Source organism: Alligator sinensis, unplaced genomic scaffold, assembly GCF_000455745.1.
Source record: "Alligator sinensis unplaced genomic scaffold, ASM45574v1 scaffold498_1, whole genome shotgun sequence".
NCBI lineage: Eukaryota > Metazoa > Chordata > Crocodylia > Alligatoridae > Alligator > Alligator sinensis.
In genome coordinates, this window is record NW_005842469.1 from 955,883 (window position 1) to 974,860 (window position 18,978).

Below are 18,978 nucleotides of genomic sequence, written 5' to 3' on the forward strand. Positions count from 1 at the left end.
GGCACTGTGCAGTTTCCCTTCTCTCCTCTGCCAGACTCTATCCTCCCTGAGCTAAAGAGTAACTGATCAGCTAACCAGTTATCACTGCACTTATCAGGTAAACCTTTCACATCCCTAACCACTGCTAAATTGGTGATTCCAGTCCATTTTGGTCTCAAAATGCATCAGTGCAGGTAAGCCCTTGTTCTAGATTTTACTGAGACCATAAATTCTCTGGAGCAGAAGGTCTTTTCTGTTCTGTTTGAATACTGTCTGGCACACTGGTATTCTGACCTATGTCTGCCATTCCTAAGTGGTACTACATGCACAGTGATGAGTTTCAGGTGAGAGGCCTAAGATTGAAATGACCAAGATAATCAAGATGGTCTTCCAGTTCTCTGCCTGAGCTTGTATGTCTAGATTGAAGTCAAAGGACACTGGCTGAGTGGCAAATAGAAAGCCCTGCCCCTACCATCTGTGTTTTAGGAACATCAAAGGAAGTTTTTAACTTACAGGTTGGCTTTTCGTCTTTAGATAGAATTTCCAGAATGAGTTAATTTTTACCAGTGAAACCATATAGTACACTTAGAGCATACTAAGGGCTCTTAAAACCTAAGCGTCTGCACATTAAACCTTGTTAACGCATGCTAAGTGCCCTAATTTCAGGCAAAGGTTAACTCTGGACTGTGATACCTAGGCTGTTAGTGTAACTTCAGTCTATTCCAAAAAGATAAAATAAGCGATTTGCAGTCCTCCAGCACCCCAGAATGCACTGGTCCCAGCCACCCCATCCTCCATCTGGAGCAGGGATAGAGTCGAGGTGTCTTTGCTCGTAGTCACACCCCTGTTTGCCAGCCCTCTAGTGGCAAGTCAGTGCTGTGCAAGGAAGAAACGATAGAAAGTCTTAATGTGCGAATGCTCACAGTATGTTCTAATTTATTAACACCAATTAACATTTTAGTTACAGATTTAGTATGGTCTAGGTGTAACGCGTAACTCACCTTTAGGTGCTGCCCTGCCCTCTCTTCTGCCTGACTTCAACTGACATGGCTAACTCTCTCTACTCATAGGCAAACTCAAATTTTAAACAAAAATTGTATATGTCGCTATTTTTTTCTGTTTGATTTATTAGTCCTTGTGTGGTAAATGAGTAAATGCCATACTTTAATAGTTGTCATGCTTTCCTATTGTGTAGTGTAACAGGGGACCCAAACCCTGTTATTCAGACACAATGGAGGGGGAGGAAAACCCAATCAGTGCATCCAGGACATGTGCTGAAGTGGTCCACATGAAGGCGGGAGACTGGGCAGATGGCAGTTAGAGATAAAAACTAAGTGAGACATTTGGGATAGGTTTGGGGATTGAAGCAGATGGTCCAGGAAGAGGAGATCTGTACCAGGGAGCCAGGGGGCTCCTGTCACTTTCAGAGAATGCAGCTGACTAAGTGGGGCTGCAGTGACAGGAGTGCAGGCTGACCCTTAAGAGAGTAAAACCCCTGTGCGTGGCTGGAAGAAGGCATGTGAAGGGAAGGGGGCAGGGTTACTAGGCATATAAATTCAGGCCCTGGGCTGGAGTGAGTAATCATGCCCTGTAGGCTGCAGGGAGAAGAGCTCCTGCAAGGATTCTCACTGCAGGAAGCAGTGCCCAGGGATACCCAAGCTACCCACAAGAGTGAGAGCAATACAAGTCCTGGGAGTTATAGCTTATGGAAGGCAAACGTTGTGAAAGCAGTTTCCATGTATTTCAGTTGTATTGGTGTATGTTTGTCTGTTTGTTTGCTTGTTGAACAACCAGAGAATTGGGAGTGGCTGTAGGGGCGGAGGAGGCCACAAACAGGATACTGGGTAAGTACCTTCCACTGCAAGGCTGAGGCCTGAAGAGCCAGAGCCCGAACCAGTAGACCTGGGGTGAGGTGCCTCAGCTAGAAGAAAAGGGGCTGAGGCCAAATAGGCTGAAGCCCAGACAAGGGTTGGTGTCCAAGGGGCCCAGCATTAATCCAGGCCAAAAGACAGAGAGAGAGAGAGAGAGAGACTATGGGGCATTGGGCCTGAACTCCAAGCACAGAGGGCTGAGCCCCTGGTGTAGAAAAAGGGACTAAGAAGAGCACCTAGAGCTCACCAGCTTCTAAGGGCAGCCTCCCGTCTTCATCAACATTAAAGATATGATAGGTGAATCACCAGGGGAAAACTCTGAGAGGCAGGAAAACAGGTTGATCAGGACTTCGGTAGCCCTCAAGGGGGTTCCATGGCAGTCCTAGGGCATGTTTTGTTACATATAGGTTATTGTGGTGCAAACAGTCTTATTGAAGTGATGGACACTTCTGTCATGTCTATGCTGTTGGGAAGTTAAAGTGCCCTTGGAAAGAATTTGTATTTGTACTAGTACTACATAAAACCATTTTAGAAGATGGTTTAGGCTTCTTCTATACTAGGGAGATGTATCACTATCATGTTAGATAATGAGCTGGCCCCTTTAAACTTAAATATGATATAGTTCTTAGTGTAATCTGCTATAGTTGAGTTTAAACAATGTATTATCTGTTTGTGGTTAACTTTGTATCTCACTTGTAATAAGCCAAAATGTTTTAATATGAGACAGTAGTTTATACCAGCTGCTAAACCGTGCCTAGTATAATGCTCTGTAGAATGTCAGTCAACATCTTTGCGAAGACATTGCACCTGCAAATGTAGCTGTACCATTGAGTGGCTACTCTACTAAATATTCTGAAGTACATTAAAATGTGTGTCCTAAAAGTATGTTAGAACACCATACATGTTAGTAGGATTTGTATGTGATCCTTAAGAAGAATGAAGATTTCATAAAGTCTAACTTAAATATGTGCAATTTCCATGGCCATATGGAGGCATGATGCTTGTGACAAACATTTGATGATGGCTGATTCATGATGGTCTAATTACATTTGAAACAACTTTTACCAAACTTCTCATACAGTTTAGCTGTCACAGTTATGAAAGAAACATTTCTTTTTAATGGAAACTAAAGCTCTGCTATGATGATTTCTGTCTAGAACCTGGGGTTTAAAGTAAAACAGCAAGGACTGCAAGACTTGAGATAAAGAGAGTTGGCAACTTTTTCCTCTCTCTTCCATATGGACAAAAGGAGAAAGTCATAGGAAGAGAGGAGCCTCTGCCTCTTTTGTGACTTAAGCAGACTTACATCAGACTCAAAGTAGTCACTGTGGCTCAATGGTGGCTCTTATTAAAAGTTACAGTATTTTCTCTTTCCTTTACATTCATACAAACATCTGAAAATTGCCGTATTTGCATGCTGATCACACATAGATAAACTGTCCATCAGTTTCCCTGTCATACGCTTGCACTCTGGCTGTAGTCTGCAATCAAAGTGACAAAGCGTATTATAGCTGTCCAGGAGCTATGTTCCAAACCTGTTGGGAGGGGGGCCTAGTCTTAAATATAGATTTAGTTAACCTAGTTGTTTATTACACAGTCAACAAGGGAACACCAAACTGTGCTTGAGTAGCTATGACTGGTATCAGAAAATAGTTGTCAAGATTTGTTCTGCTTAACGTGCCGGCACTGTGCCTGACATCTGTTTCCGAACGTGCCTGTAGTTGCCATGCTTCAGAGTACACAACATGAACCGCTTTAGACACAAAGTGCTTAGAACAGGGGGTCACTGAATTATCCCATGCAATCACTTGAAAATAGAGCCGGTATTATATGGTATGTGATTATGGAAAGGAGTGTCAAAGGGGAGATGAAGGCTCACACTGAGGCGGGAACTGAATGCCTGAAATTTATCTTGGGGAATGCAGGAATTGCTGGGGAAAGTTATGCAATATGTGTTATGCTGGAGGACAATGCCAGATGATTACTATGGTTCCTTCTGGCCTTAAAAAATATTATCTTCTACTAAGCTTAACTGAAAGTTACAGATCTCAGAATATGGACTATTGAAAAAATGACAGAGGAAGAAACAGATGTATGCGGTGTGGATGATTTAATCTGAATTTTGTCTGGGTTCTTCTGCATGGATTTACAGCCTGTTAACTATGAACAGAGGTAACTGAGGAATAATGCTCAGATGTAGTGGTGATGAGTGTGTATTAGGACACAATTTTTAAAAAATCAGGATTAACCTTTTCTTCATTCAGTGTACATGATCTTTTAAGCACAGCTAGATGTGTGGCAAGATTGGAGACAGCATTTTTGTGATAAATAATTGAGTTTTATTTCAACAACAGGGGATCACAGAGAAATTTCCAACTGATTTCTGAGAGTTTGCTGATGACTGTATCTGTGTTGACTGCAGCCATGCAAATTAGTAATGAAGCCAGAACTATCCCCAGAAATTAAATCTACTTGCCCACCCTTATAATATAATAATGATATTGTTAGTGGGAGGAAAAACTCTCATATTTAATTTGTTCATCAAAGAGAATTACTCGAGTGGGTGAGTGGAATTTTTTTGTTACAAGGCTCCTGTTTCTATATCCAAAATTAGCATTCTATAGACATATAGGTGATTTATAACATAGGTAATGCTCTGGCTGTATCTTATGGCTAGGTATGATAAAGCCTTTTATATGCCCAAATTTATTTGAGGAAGCTGGAAGAAAGGCTAAGGAACTCTCTTTCTAAGCAGGATCCATGTGTTATATAAATTTGAAAAACTGCAGTTAGGATAGTAAATACATTTATGTTCCAGTGACTTCATAAACCATGACTACCTTGCTCTTGTGGTTTACAGTAATGAAAGAACCTCTCCATATACCTAACATCCATATATTTTTATGGTTATTTTCTCATGCTGCGATTCCTTTCAGGTGTTACTGAAAAAAAAATTGTAGGTTTAGATTTTATTTTTTAAACCTAGAGTTTACTGTTCATAATTTTTCTTAACCTCAATTTTTCCATTCTAGAGCGGGGGGAAATGCTACCTTGATGAATGGAAATGAATTTTCTGAAGGTTTCATCAAAAAACAAATTTAGAAATTTGGATGGCCTAAGAATATTCAACAATATGCCAGAACAGTTTTAAAATAACTCAGAATAATTGGATGTACCTAAAATATTTAAGCTAGCTGTATAGCAATTTTTAAGTGCTTTTTAACAATGTAGAATATAAAAATCAGATTTATTTCTTGGCTTATTTGGGATTGGGCAAATAAGTCCTTAAATTAGATTTTAACTACATAAATTCACTTATCCTTGATATCTAGCTTTCTTTTGTAAGTGTAGTAGTATTTTTCAATAAAAGTTTTGTACTTAAATGTTTTGCCACAAGAATAACACAAATAAAAGGAGGTAATTTGTACTTTCAAGAGTAAATAGGCTATATCCCTTAAGAAATGGAAAACCTATAAATCTTGGCATTGTCTAGAATTATGGGCTTTACAAAAACCCCATGATGTCTATTAGAATCCTCTTGTTGACATCAGGAAATATGGTGAAAGGACGGTGTGTCCCAAAGCTGGGTGAGAGGCCATGATCTTGCCAGTACCCTGTCTCTGGTAAGCACAGTTTTATGGCGTTGACAGGAGTTACATTTGCCATGTGATCAGCCCCTTGAAAGCACTCTACAGCCATGTCCTGACAGAAGTGCATGATGCAGAGTGTTTTAAAAGTCCCTGATTGCGCAACAAATTAACCCTCATTATATGAGGATTCAGCTGAAGGTGCTTCAAAGCAGAGCACCTTTACTTCTCTTTGATTGGGCTGCTGGGCTGATGCAGCCCAGACCTGTCTCCGGTGCTGTCTGTATGATGGGAGGAGGGGAGGGCTTAAATCCACTAGAGGTGGGGGGGTGTAGTGCAGGCTGGGCAAGCCCCAGCCTGACCTCCCTTCCCTCTCTTCTCCACCCCTCCCTCCCCCCATAGTGTAGACAGCACCAGAGTGGGGTGCAGGAGAAGGTGACACTAGGGGGGAGAAGCTGCTTGGTTGGATCGGTTCCAAAAGGAGCTCAATCACCCACCCTCCCAGCCCAGCCCAGCAGAAAATGTCTGTTGGGTTGGGATGGTCAGCCTAACTCATGACGCTTTCTGTGAAGCATCATGAGTTAGAGTGGGGGAGCTGCACATCTTTTGGTGCTCTTAATCTGCACTGAATCCATGATGATGCATCAGCTGCTCTATCCTAGTTTCAATCTGCAACAGTTTTGCAAGCCTAGCCTTTATTGTGGAATTGTCCCAAATCCCTTATCACTCTGGGTCCCAATAACTATTGTTAAGTTTCCCCCTTGACTACCAGGGAATCGGAGGTTCTCTTATATTTTGAGAGAGCCACTTAAAATTGCCTGCATCTTCACTTAGTATCTGCGTTGCAATGTTAGGAAGCTACGTTACTAATGAGGTTATTGACTGATCTGCAGTTATGGAAGAAAAGCTACAAATTCACTTTGCTGTCTGCTCTTTTTCCAAAGCTCACCTATGTCTCATGTGTGTTAGTGATACCATACTTTGACTTTCCATACAAGGAAACTAGGTGGATGGAAATTTCAAGGATGGAAATGTAGGAAAGAGAGGCCAGGGGATAAGGAAGATAAAACAGGGGAGTGATGGGGACAGAAGGTCAAACCCTAGAAGAAAAAATGTTTTAAAAACTGAAAAATGGACAGAAAGGCAAGAAAGGCAAATCCAAAAAACGGAGGGAGTTAAATGATGATTAATTTTGATACTTTATAGGAAGTTAGTTTTACACCAAAAATTTGATAATAATGGATTTCTCCCCCCCTAAAAATAATGCCAGCAGATTGTGAACGATTTTTTCACTTCAGATGGTAAGGTAAACTCTTTTTCCAGGCTATAAAAAATAAAATAAATTGTTGTACTTACATTAATATATCTGTTGATTCCGTGGAAGACAGAAGAGAACCTAGCTTGTTCTCAGTCTACTTTTCTCCCGCTACATATTTAGATTGGAGAGGAGCCACCTGCTCCTATTTTTTTCCCTTTCCTTTATTGACTGTTCATACTTGAATCTTGTTATAGGTGAAAATGACAACCTTTAATAAGGCTATTGCTCAGTGTATCGGTGTATTGCTATTAACCATTTTTCCTTGAGTATTGTGGATCTATTTTTAAAGAAATCAAAAGTGAGGATCTCTTGCAGTTTCTCTAATGAGTGTGGAATGGGTCAGTAGTGTAAGCCCAATGTCTGGAAAAACTACATTTTTATTAGATATTTCAGAAAATATTTTCTGACTTTGTGTTTTACTGGTTCAGTTCTTTTGGCAATCATTGGAATGTATTTGTGGATACAACTTCAGGCAGCCATCAGCATCAGCTAACCCTACTTGAATCTGAATAGTATGGACTTTAAAATACCAGTTCTTTTCAGTACTCTGACTATGTTCCTGCCATTCATAGAACTGGTGCAACAATGTTTTTTCTTGGCATTAATATTAATTATATAAAAAAACCTGAAGGCTCACTCCATGAAAACCTGGGTTCGGATACATGCTTGGTTAACTTGGCCTTGCATTTTAGGTGTGTGCATGCGTGTGTGTCGACATGTGTGTTTTAGGAGAGATGTAACTTGAGTACCATGTGTGCGGGCTGAGAGCAACCCGAGCCCTTTTTCGTGCTGCATGCAGGCTGTGGCCAGCAGCCCGGGCACGCTGGATCGGAGAGGGAGGGCGACGAGCTGGAATTAGGCACAAATGCTTAGCGGTAGTTTTAAAGATTGTTTACTTACGCCGAGATGGCAGTGGTGTAGGCTGGAAAACTTGCTTGAGTTGCGGTTACAGACACAGACAACACGGACGGTCATGTGGAGTTTGCTAGGCTCCATGGAACAGAGCTCCGGATGCTCTGGGTGAACGCACCACCAAAATCAGAATCGGAGATACGTCTTATAATTCTTTCCACTCGAAGACGGGAAGAGGTGGGCGATGGATCAGGTCACCAAGCTCCTCTGAATCTCACACAGGGTCTCTATTACCCTGCCGTGTATCCAGAGTCTCCACGAGATGGATGTGGAGTCCTCTTCGACTTGGGCGGAAACCGCTCAAGCCTCTTATACGGATAACAGGCCAATCGTTAGCTGCCACGTGGGAATAATTTAAAACTAGCCAATAGCGGGGAACAAATTTGCATACTGGTGGCGGGAACTCTTTTGCACCGTGCATTTCTCTTGCAACTTGAGCAATGCACTCTGCAAAAGAAGCTGCAAAGAGGCAGGAAACTCGTCCCTGCACCGGGGTTCTCCTCTGCAACAGGAAACTCTCCCGTGCAATGAAGTTGCAACTTGGCGGGGATAATTCTGGTGCCGAAGCACACACAAAATCATGCCTTTGGGTCATGACACCATGAAGCTTGTTGTATGGGAATCATTTAGACAAAATCACCTTGTGCATGCTTTTTGTCAAAACTGAAGCCCCACACACCCTTTTATTCTAAAGGGGTTTGTCCAAATTGTCCTTGGTCAAAATGTTGCATGTTTACTAGTTTGTGACACGATATGTGCCGGGTTGGTTGCCTTTCCCCAGCACAGGCAGTTGCATTTCTCTAGTGCTATACTGTTGCAAAATGCTTTACAATATTTTAGGACCGAGGAGACTATATAAATAGACTTAAATCATTGCAATTCACAAAACTGTATCATACATACCTGTCTATTCCCCATTAATTGTAAAAAGTGCATACTTTTTTCCCCTATTGCTGTAATGTTGTAGGAACTGATGGCTGAGGGTCCTTAGTTATTCCTCTCCTTTGGGTTAACATACATGTCATTCAGTATGCTGTGGCTGAATTCATTGCAGCACGGTATGTGTCTCTAATCAAAATGGAGAGTACATTACTGCCTTTACTGATCAGTTATAGGTAGGTAACTTTCTTTTACGGCATCCAGCCTAAATGCATATTGTTTGAAAGTTTGTGGAAGCATGTCTTAAAACTAGAAGAAGCTTGAATCTTTCATTTTTTACTTATTTCAGTAACAAGACGGTAAAGTTGCTGTCTAAAGGCCTCAGGAAATAGACACTCCAAAAAGAGAGACAATGCATTAGGATCTACCACAAGAGCCAGCCAGCGCTCAGGAAAAATAGTACAGGTTCTTTTGTATTTCTTTCTGAATGTTGCGTTGATGTAGGTTTCTGGAGTATCATCGGTTGATCAATAAAACATGTTACACTGTATGGTAGTAATGATTAATTCACACCTTTGGTACATAGCAAGACGTGAGGTGAAGCCAGGTGTCTATAAAGGGACTTGCAAAGTGCATTAGCCAGTTGTCTGCTAATATGTATTGTATTTCTCAGAGGAACACCACAGCACTACGAAGCATAGCAGCTACATCCTGATGTGCCAATGACATCAATAGAGTGCAGCGGCACAGCAGGTGGAGTGGAGGACCAGCAGTGAAGCAGTTTGACAAGTCCAGTCACATGGTTCTAGGTCTCTCTTGGGGATTTGGAGGAAAGACTAATCTTACTGCTAAATAAAAGCTTGCTACTGAGTGCCCATATTATGAACATTCTGCAGGAACGACACATTTAAAGCTGTATTTGAACTTTCATGAGGCAGTTGGCATAACTATACTTGGTTTTACAAAAACTGTATTGTCTTTTCATTATTTTATGTCTTCACATTCCACAGTGGTAGGTATTCATATTAAAATCTACTTGATTCTAAGTTAATATGGATTGGGGAGTGGCTGGCTAGCCTGCTGTACAGCAGAGAAGGACTGGGGGGTTACAGTAGACCATAAGCTGATTATGAGCCAACAGTGAGCTCTTGCAAAAAAACCTGACAGCATCCTGGGTTGTACCAACAGGCGTGTCACTTGCAAATCAAGGGAAGTGATTCTTCCACTCGATTCAGCAATGGTGAGGCTTCACCTGGAGTGCTATGTCCAGTTTTGGGCCTCACACTTCAAGAATGTGGACAGTTTCGAAAAAGTCCAACACAGAGCATCAAAAATGCCTAGGGACCTAAGATGCAAGGCTTAAGAGGAAAGGCTGAAAAAGCTAGGGTTATTTAGGTGGGAGAAGAAAAAGCTGAGAGGGGATTTGATAACAGCCTTTTGTATTCATGTTTGGAATATTCTAGTGGCTATTACCTGGTCTATCTCTTGTTTCGAGTGCTGCAGTCTCCATCAAAACAGAATGATGGGAATTCCCAGTGCTCCCTTCCTTGTACCTCATTGCTTTTATCAGGTTAAGAGGGCTTTCTTGTGTTCATGTTGTTGTTTGTGGCTGGTGGTTTGTGGTACATTGTGTGGGGGGGGTCCCCCCATAACTTCTTTTTCTTAAAAAAAAAAAATCTTAATATTTCCAAATGTATTCCACTCCACCTTGAAATGAGCCTCAAGTTGTTAGGGAAGGACACTTGTGTTTGTGGAGTACTTGTGGCCTTGGCGACCTCTTCTAGGTTCAAAGCAAAGTTTTTCTTTCTTCCCTTTGGTTTGTTTGTTTAATAACTACAGGTTCACACAAGAGCTCCTTCCTGAATTCAAACCAGTTCATGTTATCAATTATATATAAAAGGGAGGACCAAATTCTGCCCTGGGATGTATGTGTGCAACTCCAAATAATTCCACAGAGACATGTGTAGATCCATCTAAGGGCAGATTTAGAGTAGAGAGGGTGAGGGAGGAATGGAAAGCAAGAGACAGAATGGGAGGTTCTGTCAGGATGAAAGAGACGTTTCAGAAAGATGGCGAGAGCTAGAGGCCAGGGTTAGAATGAGGGAAAACAACATGATGAATGTACAAGAAAGCTATTAACATAATGGAATGACTTTCGAAGTACTGATTCAGTTTATTGCTATTTATTGCCAGACAGATTTTTAAAAAAAACCCATATTTGTAAGTCTTTGTGGTGTTTTTACTACTGACTGATTCAAATGTGTTTCGCATATTGGGCATACTCTTGGTTTTGAATGAAATGACATTACCAGCAATTAAAATAAATTTGAAATGGTGTGATGGTGCTAATCACCTACAAGTGCAATAAATTACATGACTGTAACATTTAAAGAATTTATAAACCAATTTTATAACTAATTATTAGACTTGAGTAAAACCCAGAAGTGGAAATTAACAGCATGGCATGAATATTTTTTGACTAGCTCTTACCGTTTTTCAAACATCTTTTCTATAGGTCTTTATGAGGAGATCCGCCAGTTTCGTCAGGCCTGCGGAGATGCTCATATGAAAACAATCTTGGGAACAGGAGAGTTGGGATCACTTACAAATGTGTACAAAGCCAGCATGGTCGCTATGATGGCAGGTAAGCATATGCATTTTGAATCACCCTCTGCTTTCCCTTGGATGCATTTTCTACGAAGTTTTAAATTGGAGGGGGTGACAAATCCACTTTCACTCATGGGAAGCTAAATACTCAGAACGGGCAAAACTCTGTTATCCAGGAACCACTATACTGGCAAGTAAAGGACATGGCTTGTTCTGTATAAACACAGTGTGATGTTTGTTAGTAATGGTCCCAAAGGGGGAAATATTGTTCAAACAAGTTTAGGACAAAAAAAAAAAAAAATCCTGTATTTATATAACAGCAGCTATTCAGCCCATGATACTGTTCACTGCATAAGTATATTTTAGAAGACAGCTTTTGCTTAGAGAAGCTTGTAATCAAGTTATCTGTTTGATCTAAAAACAAAACTTTTCCTCACCATTTCAGAATTGTAAATATTTGGACCAACTCTAATATTCACTGGACGCATTTGCCTTAGCAAGTACTAAATGACTGTTCAGTATGCATTGGTACTGTGCAGTCCTGGCAGCACATGCTTATTTTTAGATGCAATGTCACTAGTGATGAGCTACAGTGACCTAGCTCATTGTTAGGGCGATATAGCATTGGCATTGCAGTTTGTGCCTACTGATGCTACAGCTTATGTAGACACACCCAATAAAACTGTAATCTGTTCATCCTCCTTATTAATTTGCCAGGTAGCATATGTGTAAAAATTATTTCACAGTATACCTTGGACTAGATTTTGCAATCTTTATTCATATTGGCTTTGATTTATATCATGAGTAGAATCGTTCTGCTTTTGAATGATTGTTAGAAGAATTTAGAAAAGTAGCTATTAACATTTATGTACAAAGCTCTTGGCATTTTCAGGAAGCGGATCCAAACAGATGCATGCTTTTTTGGGAATCTTTGTCCAAGAAATTCTGAATATTATACCCATAGAATCTATTAGATTAGCACTGCCTAACTTCTGAGCAGCTGGGGGCTGCAGGCCTCCCTGCTCTGCCATGCCACACCATGCAGCACTGTGCTGCACTGCATGGGGATCCCAGGCCCTGGGCTTTCTGGGCTGTGGGCTCCCTAGGTCCAGTGGGATATGTTGCACTGTCCTGTCTCCAAGAGCCGGGGCAGGATGTAGAAGCTGGGGGAGGGAGTGGGAGCTCAGAGATGCTAGTGGCAGCAACAGGACAGCAATGTGGGCAGCAACATCTGGACTGCAACATCTGGCTGCCCGTTAGACATCCCTGTATTAGATGATTGTCACACACTTAAAATATGATGGAAATATCCGTAAAGATTCATTTGGACATTTCCCATTTCCATCTTGTCATCCTTTGTTACACTTGGAAGGATCCAATCAGATCTCTCAAAAATCAGGTTATTGCGTCAAAGTTTCCAAATCACTTCTTCCCTAATGCTTATAATGAGGGAGTTTAGAGTTGTGTTAAATGGGGGGAAATTTGCCTATCTGTTAATTAAAACCCACCTAATTTACTCCACCTTTTGAGCATCCCATTTGCATATGTCCATCTTATGATACAATATGCAGTCAAGGACAGGGAATATTTTTGTGTGTGTTTTTGGAGAAATAATCAAAATTTATCAGCTGGGAGCAAATAATGCCCTAGTAAATAGTAACAATTTTCTGCTTCTACAACAGATTTCTCTGTGACCTTGTGCAAGTCATCTCACCCCTCTGTATCAGTTTTTCACTGTCACATGAAGATGTTTACCTGAAAAGCTGTTGAGACTCAATTGAGATAGGACAGTAAAGAGCACTATGCTATTAAATATTGTTTTTATCCATACATTGATCTACATACATTGAATGGCTACAGTAGGCATAAGAAAAGTATACAGTAGACTGACCTGCTACTCATTTCCCCCTGTTTTTGTAATACACAATCATTGAAAACTAGCAAGTTCTACTGGGTTGTTATGTACATTTTCAGATGTTTTTTCCTGGTGTCATTTTCTTTTAGTACAGCAGGTGGCTCTATTGTTAATGATTTTCTAGTGGACCAGTTCGTTTGGTAGATAGTTATCCATGTGAATGTGGACAATAGTTTCTTTACGTTCATCTTTTGCTTTCCATTTGGGGAAATCAGTACTGATTGAACGTGTCCATCAATGTTTCTCCAGTTTTGAAACTTAAGAGCCTGATTTGTTTTTTTTTTTGTTTTGTTTTGTTTTTTAAAGATGCTGGAAACTCAGTGTTCTAGTTGAATTTAGCACTACTAATAGATGCTCAATACCTCTTAAAAAGTGCTCTGTTCCCAGGGGTTTAGCCCCTGCAATCAGATTTCTTGCAGCCAATGCCATAATAAAAACCCTTGCCTAAGCCAATAGTCACCTAAGACAATCTGTGACCCTAAGTTTCTGCTTCTGGGCAAGTACATAACCACTTAATCCTTGACAGTACAGGGTAGTTAGGTGTCTGGAATATGGCCATATCACACTGGTTTTCAGAAAATGGGTAAATACCCAACCTATTTGGCTTCTGGGTCATAATTCTGCAGGTGTGTTTAAAAGGTGAAGGAGAAGGCAGTGCAAACTCTCCTCTGCCCCACTTTTTGTCCAATAGTTAGAAAAATGGTTCTCAACCATTTTAGACTCAGGGCACACCTTGGAAGATGCCAGTTCTTAGCTTTCACTCATTTTTTGACTATAGGAAAATAATAGAACGATTCTTGTGTTGCAAAGGACTCAGAAAAACCTCAACAGTTTAGAATTGTTTTGACACTTTTTGGATTCCTATTTGAAATCAAAACCTACGTTTATCTTGTGAATTATGTGTAGGTGTTTGCATACCTAATGGAGCAAATATTGTGTTGCGACCCTCAGCACCCTTAGAAGGATCTCATAGCAAGTTAGAATGGATTGTTATGTACATTTTCAGATTTTTTCCCCCTTAGTGTAATTTTCTTTTAGTACCCGATGGCACCCTCGTTGAAAATCACTGAGTTAGAACAGTTAGCAACCTTTTAACTGTAGACCAGAATGACAGGAAAAGTACCCATTTCTACTGCTTCTCTTTGCAGTGGCATGGGAAAGCAACCACCACCAAAGCTACCCACTGCCAAAAACCACCGAAGCCCGACATTCGTGGATCGGATCAGGTGGTTCTGCGGCTTGCCAACTCCTGAGTTAGACTGTTTTCCTGGGATGTGGCAAACACAGGTTCAGATCCACTCACTATCTGAGCAGATTTGATTGTGTAGTACACAACCATCTCTTCCATTAATTTTCTAACAAGGCTGTAGAGGATTTTGGACTGAGGCTTTATCAGTCCTTCCTGTTGAATCATCTGTTTTTGGGGTGGGGGGGGGGGGGGGTTTGCATAAAATTCTTAAATATTAATTAAAGGAATCAGTAGAATTAGGTGTGTCCTGTCCCAAGTGATTTGCTAGCAGTTCCTGTTGATTTTGGTGAGCTTCACTCCTTGTTCATGGCACATGGCTAGTTTAATTGTAGCTCAGTTGCTTTTGGCCAGTAGAGATAAGGATTTTTTTTTAAGTTATTTGTTTTCTACAGCATTTGTTGTCAGTCCTATTAACTATGACACAGTTACACTCACGTTGAACCTGGCTTCCAACTTGGAGAGGTCCCACAAGTAATTGTACAAAGGCAGCAGAATTTCAAAGTCCCTGGGTGCGTCTACATGTGCACAGTTACTGCACAGTACATGCACATGTCTACATGTGCGTGCCCATACTGAGCATCATCTATGGCAACTTATGCCGAGTTGGGCGTAAATATATGCCCACTTAGTTACTGCACAGTAAAGCATGTGTAGGCGCCTTACTGCGCAGTATTGCTCCATGTGTGCTCCAACTTGCGAGTAACTTTACTTCCAAGTTGGAGCGCACACAGCATGACTGTGAAGTAATGCCTATAGGTGTAGATGCTGGTCTAAAAGCCACTAACTACAATAAGTTACTGAATAGTAAATACACTTGTAGATATGCCTGCTGAGGCATAACTTTCAATGGTATTATTATAGAAGTGGTTTGGGACTCCAGCCCCGAGCTGGTACTGCTGTGTTCTAATCACCTTACAAGCACCAAACTAAGACAGGCCCTATTCCAAAGAGCCTATGATTTAATCAAACCATTTGCAAAAGGCAAATTATGGATTTTTTTTCTCAATGGGGGAGTAGGAGTGGGAGTGTAGTTTGTTCTTCAGGCACTTCTGGCATTCATCTAGAATGTTTGCCTGTTTAACTTGTGACTAAAGCTTTCTGAACGTGCTGATTCAGTGCTACCATCTTGAATCTTCAGACAGATGGTTTGAAACAAATTGTCTTTTGATCTAGGAGCTGACAAGCAACTTTAGCAATCAAGCTATGTACTCCCAGCTTCATCTGGGGCTGTTGGGGACTCTTTTTGCACATGGCAGTCAGTGGCAGAGTTGATCTGAAGGAGCTTCTGTGCCCCTTGTTCTCTGCACTAACTTCCTCAAATCCAGCTACACTCCATTTTTGTACTAGCACTGGTTGTTGGATAGTGGGTAGGATTTAGCTTGGAGAAGTGTCAATTGCTTCCTTCCACTTCAGTGAGGTATTAACTCTGCAGTTCCTTTGTCTCTGTTCATTCCCCGGAAATACTGTGTCCCAGATATAGAAGGCTTTAGCATTCCTCCTCCTGTTCTACATGCACTTGAAGCACTGGTGGCTAGGAAAAAATAAAGTGTTCTAAGCTCATTGAACTTATGTCCTCTGAATATTTCTACATGATTATGGCCTGCTTTCTGGAAATGCTCCAATTCGTTATTTTCAATGAGAGCTGATGGTGCCCAGACCTTCTGAAAAGCAGGCTAGGAGTATGTTATTTTAGATGTTATGGTGCAACTTCTAGACCTCTGTAACTTACTGCTATAGTGAAAATTAATTACAGATGGAAAACCTGACAGATATTTTGCAAGTTTTAGAAGCCTGTAGGTAGTACGACAAAAAATGAAAGGGTGACAAGAAGGACTGGAAAGGGCAGTGGAAAGTTGTGAGCCTGGGCCTTCCCTGGAGATGTCACAGACTGACTTGGGTGTTTGCCCCAGGAAAGATCATAATAAGGAATGGCCATATCCAAGTTGATTTTAATTGTAGGAATGGGCAAATTCCCTACATACAATGTGTGTGTTAGGTTTTGAAAAATGGGTTTTAGCGTACTATTAAATTCTCTCTCCCTCTCTGAAAAAAGGTTGGAAGGGAGCACTACCACTTGTATGCTTATTTGCATCCTTTTCCTGTTCTACATACATTGATGGAAAATTGATAAGCCTGTTGTACCTGTTGTAGGAGTTAAAATTTTCCTGTTTCTCATTTAATCCATTGAAGGCTGATCTTTAAGAAACACTTGTACCCTGTTCCCTGGGATCATGCAGAAAGACTACAAAAACATTGTAGATGAGTTTATTACAATATTGTAGGAGTTTAACCAAGTACCCATGGAAAGGTCATGAAAGTGTGAACCATCTCTATTATAAAGGTGTGTTTTGGAAGGACGAAACATGCAGGAGGAAATTAAATAATTACATATCAAAGGATAATGGGTTTAGTCAAATATTTTGGAAATGGAGAAACCAAGTAGTGTCTAAGTAAGCTAATGCTTGCATTCTCTGTGAACCATAACAAAAAGGATCCTCAACTAAAAATTATAAAGAAAGGAAGAAACTTGCAGAAAACAGGCAGCTTCTGATGCTGGGATGCCAGACCCAAGAGAAGAAAACTTACAGAATTTGTAAATAGAGAAAACATTCTCAGACCAAGATTTTATTTTAGTCTACTCTAAACAGCTAGATAAGAATAAAAATTCTCAGTTTCTGAGGAGCTCTTCAGAAATATCTGCCTCTGTTTATTAGGAAGGAAAAAAAAGACTGACAACAAAATCAACTTGAAGCAAATGGTGTCCCTTTAGCTTCTGGGAAAATCCAGTGGCAGAGTCTAGCTTTTTTTTTCAGGTTTCAACTCTCATTGGGAACAGTGGTGGTTATATACCCTTCCCAGCAGGCCTTGCCAGAATCTAAAGCTGTGGTTGTCAGGGAAGATATTTCCCAGCAGTTTTTCTATCCTGGATCTCAGAAAGAGAATGGCTGAGCATTACACTAATCTGATTTTGGCCCAGCATATGGAGGGAAGAGGTGTGTTCCTGGAACGTGAGTTTGGACCTTAAAACCAAAGTTGGTAAACTGGGCTTCTCTATAAACCCCAGATCACTTCCTACCCCCAGTAACACCATTCCTTGTACTTCAGGGAATATTCCAAGAAGATCTGGGGTATGATTGTACTGGCCTGAGGGAGTTCTGCCCATAACCTTAAAGCACCAAAATACCCTATTGTACAGACAACCGCTTCTGGGTTGAGAGGAGCAGTGAGGGGTCTGATAGCTTGGAAGTAGAGAAAGGACACTTGAAGAAATTTGGATAATGGGTACAGAAATAAGGCTCCATCAGGCTTCTTTTTCCTCAGAATTTTTTCCACCATTGTTAATCCTGGCACAGTTCCAAATGTAATGTGACTGACTGAGGGCACCAGTGCATTTTAAGCACCATGTTCATAGACCACTTGTCAGCTGGGTTAGATGTGCTTGTAAACATGCCAGCAGCTGTCTGGGCACTGAAAACATATTACCTACTATTACATGTAGATTGTCCTGGCCAAAGGAAAGGTTCTTCCAGGCAAATGTGTCATGAAAAAAGGAAGAGAGGAAGAAAAATGGGAGTGAAAAATTAGGTATAGTTTGCAGATCCTAATAAGGTAAAAAGTAAGACTACTTGCTAATGCTAATACCTAGCACTTTACATCTTCAAAGCACTGTGCATACCATACCATAGTAAATTCACAATATCCTTGCAAGGTGGGAAAGAATTTGTACAGATGGAAAACATGACAGACACAGTAAGCCAAAAGTCTAGCTAGGATTACATTGCCAACATTACCACTAAGGTTTAAATAGCTTATTGTGCTCAAGGAGACATGTGAACAAATAACTATGAATTGATTTGGAATACTTAATTATTATCATTTAGGCCAAGTGGAGGCATTCAGGGGGTATGAGTGAGGCTAGATTGCATTAAAAATGACCCCCTGATCAAAGGTAAGTTGGGATAGAAGGGACTAGCAGGCACAGCGAGGATTGGGGATCCATGGTGGGATGTGGAGGCAGGCAGGATCTGTGGGAGTGATCAGTGGGGTGGGGAGCAGGCAGCATCTCCAGAAGGATCCGGGCAGGGGGACAGGTGGGATCAGGGGGGCAGGCAGGATTTGCAGGTGGGATGGGGCACAGGCAAGACCTCCAGGAGTGATTGTGGGGGTTGGGTGGAGGTGGGATCCACAGAAGCAATATGGGGGCAGGTGACATCCACAGGAAGGACTGGGAGAATTGGCGGGGAGGCAGGCTCCATAGAAGGCATCAAGGGGCAGGCAGAATTCATGGGAGGGATCAGGGGGATCAGGGAGGCAGCTGGGATTTACAAGGGGATCACGGGGGTGGGGGGCAGGTGGCATCTGCAGGAGCAATCAGAAGGATCAGGGGTGCAGACTGTATCTGCGGGAGTGATCAGGACAGTAGGTAGAGTCCACAGGAAGTTGCTGGGGTCCCTGAGGATTTGGCAGGATTGGGGGGACTTGGGGGACCAAGAGCTATATTTAGCCCTCTGCTGTGAACATAATACTGTTGGGAGCTAAACCCTGATTCTCCTGTATTTGTTTCATTGCATCGGAAGCTCACAATCTGGCCCTTCATTAGAAGAGAAACAAGCCTATAATCAAGAGCAAGAATCCACATTACTGATTTATGCCACTCTTTC

The 18,978-nt window shown here is 41.4% G+C and overlaps 1 protein-coding gene across 1 annotated transcript in view; it reads left to right on the plus strand.

Moving 5' to 3' along the window:
• DERA (deoxyribose-phosphate aldolase) overlaps positions 1-18,978 on the plus strand; it is a 92,903-nt gene that overhangs the window by 42,805 nt on the left and 31,120 nt on the right. The window contains exon 6 of the mRNA XM_006030869.3: positions 11,062-11,190. Coding sequence (XP_006030931.1) covers positions 11,062-11,190 — 129 coding nt within the window. The remainder of the gene's footprint in view (positions 1-11,061; positions 11,191-18,978) is intronic.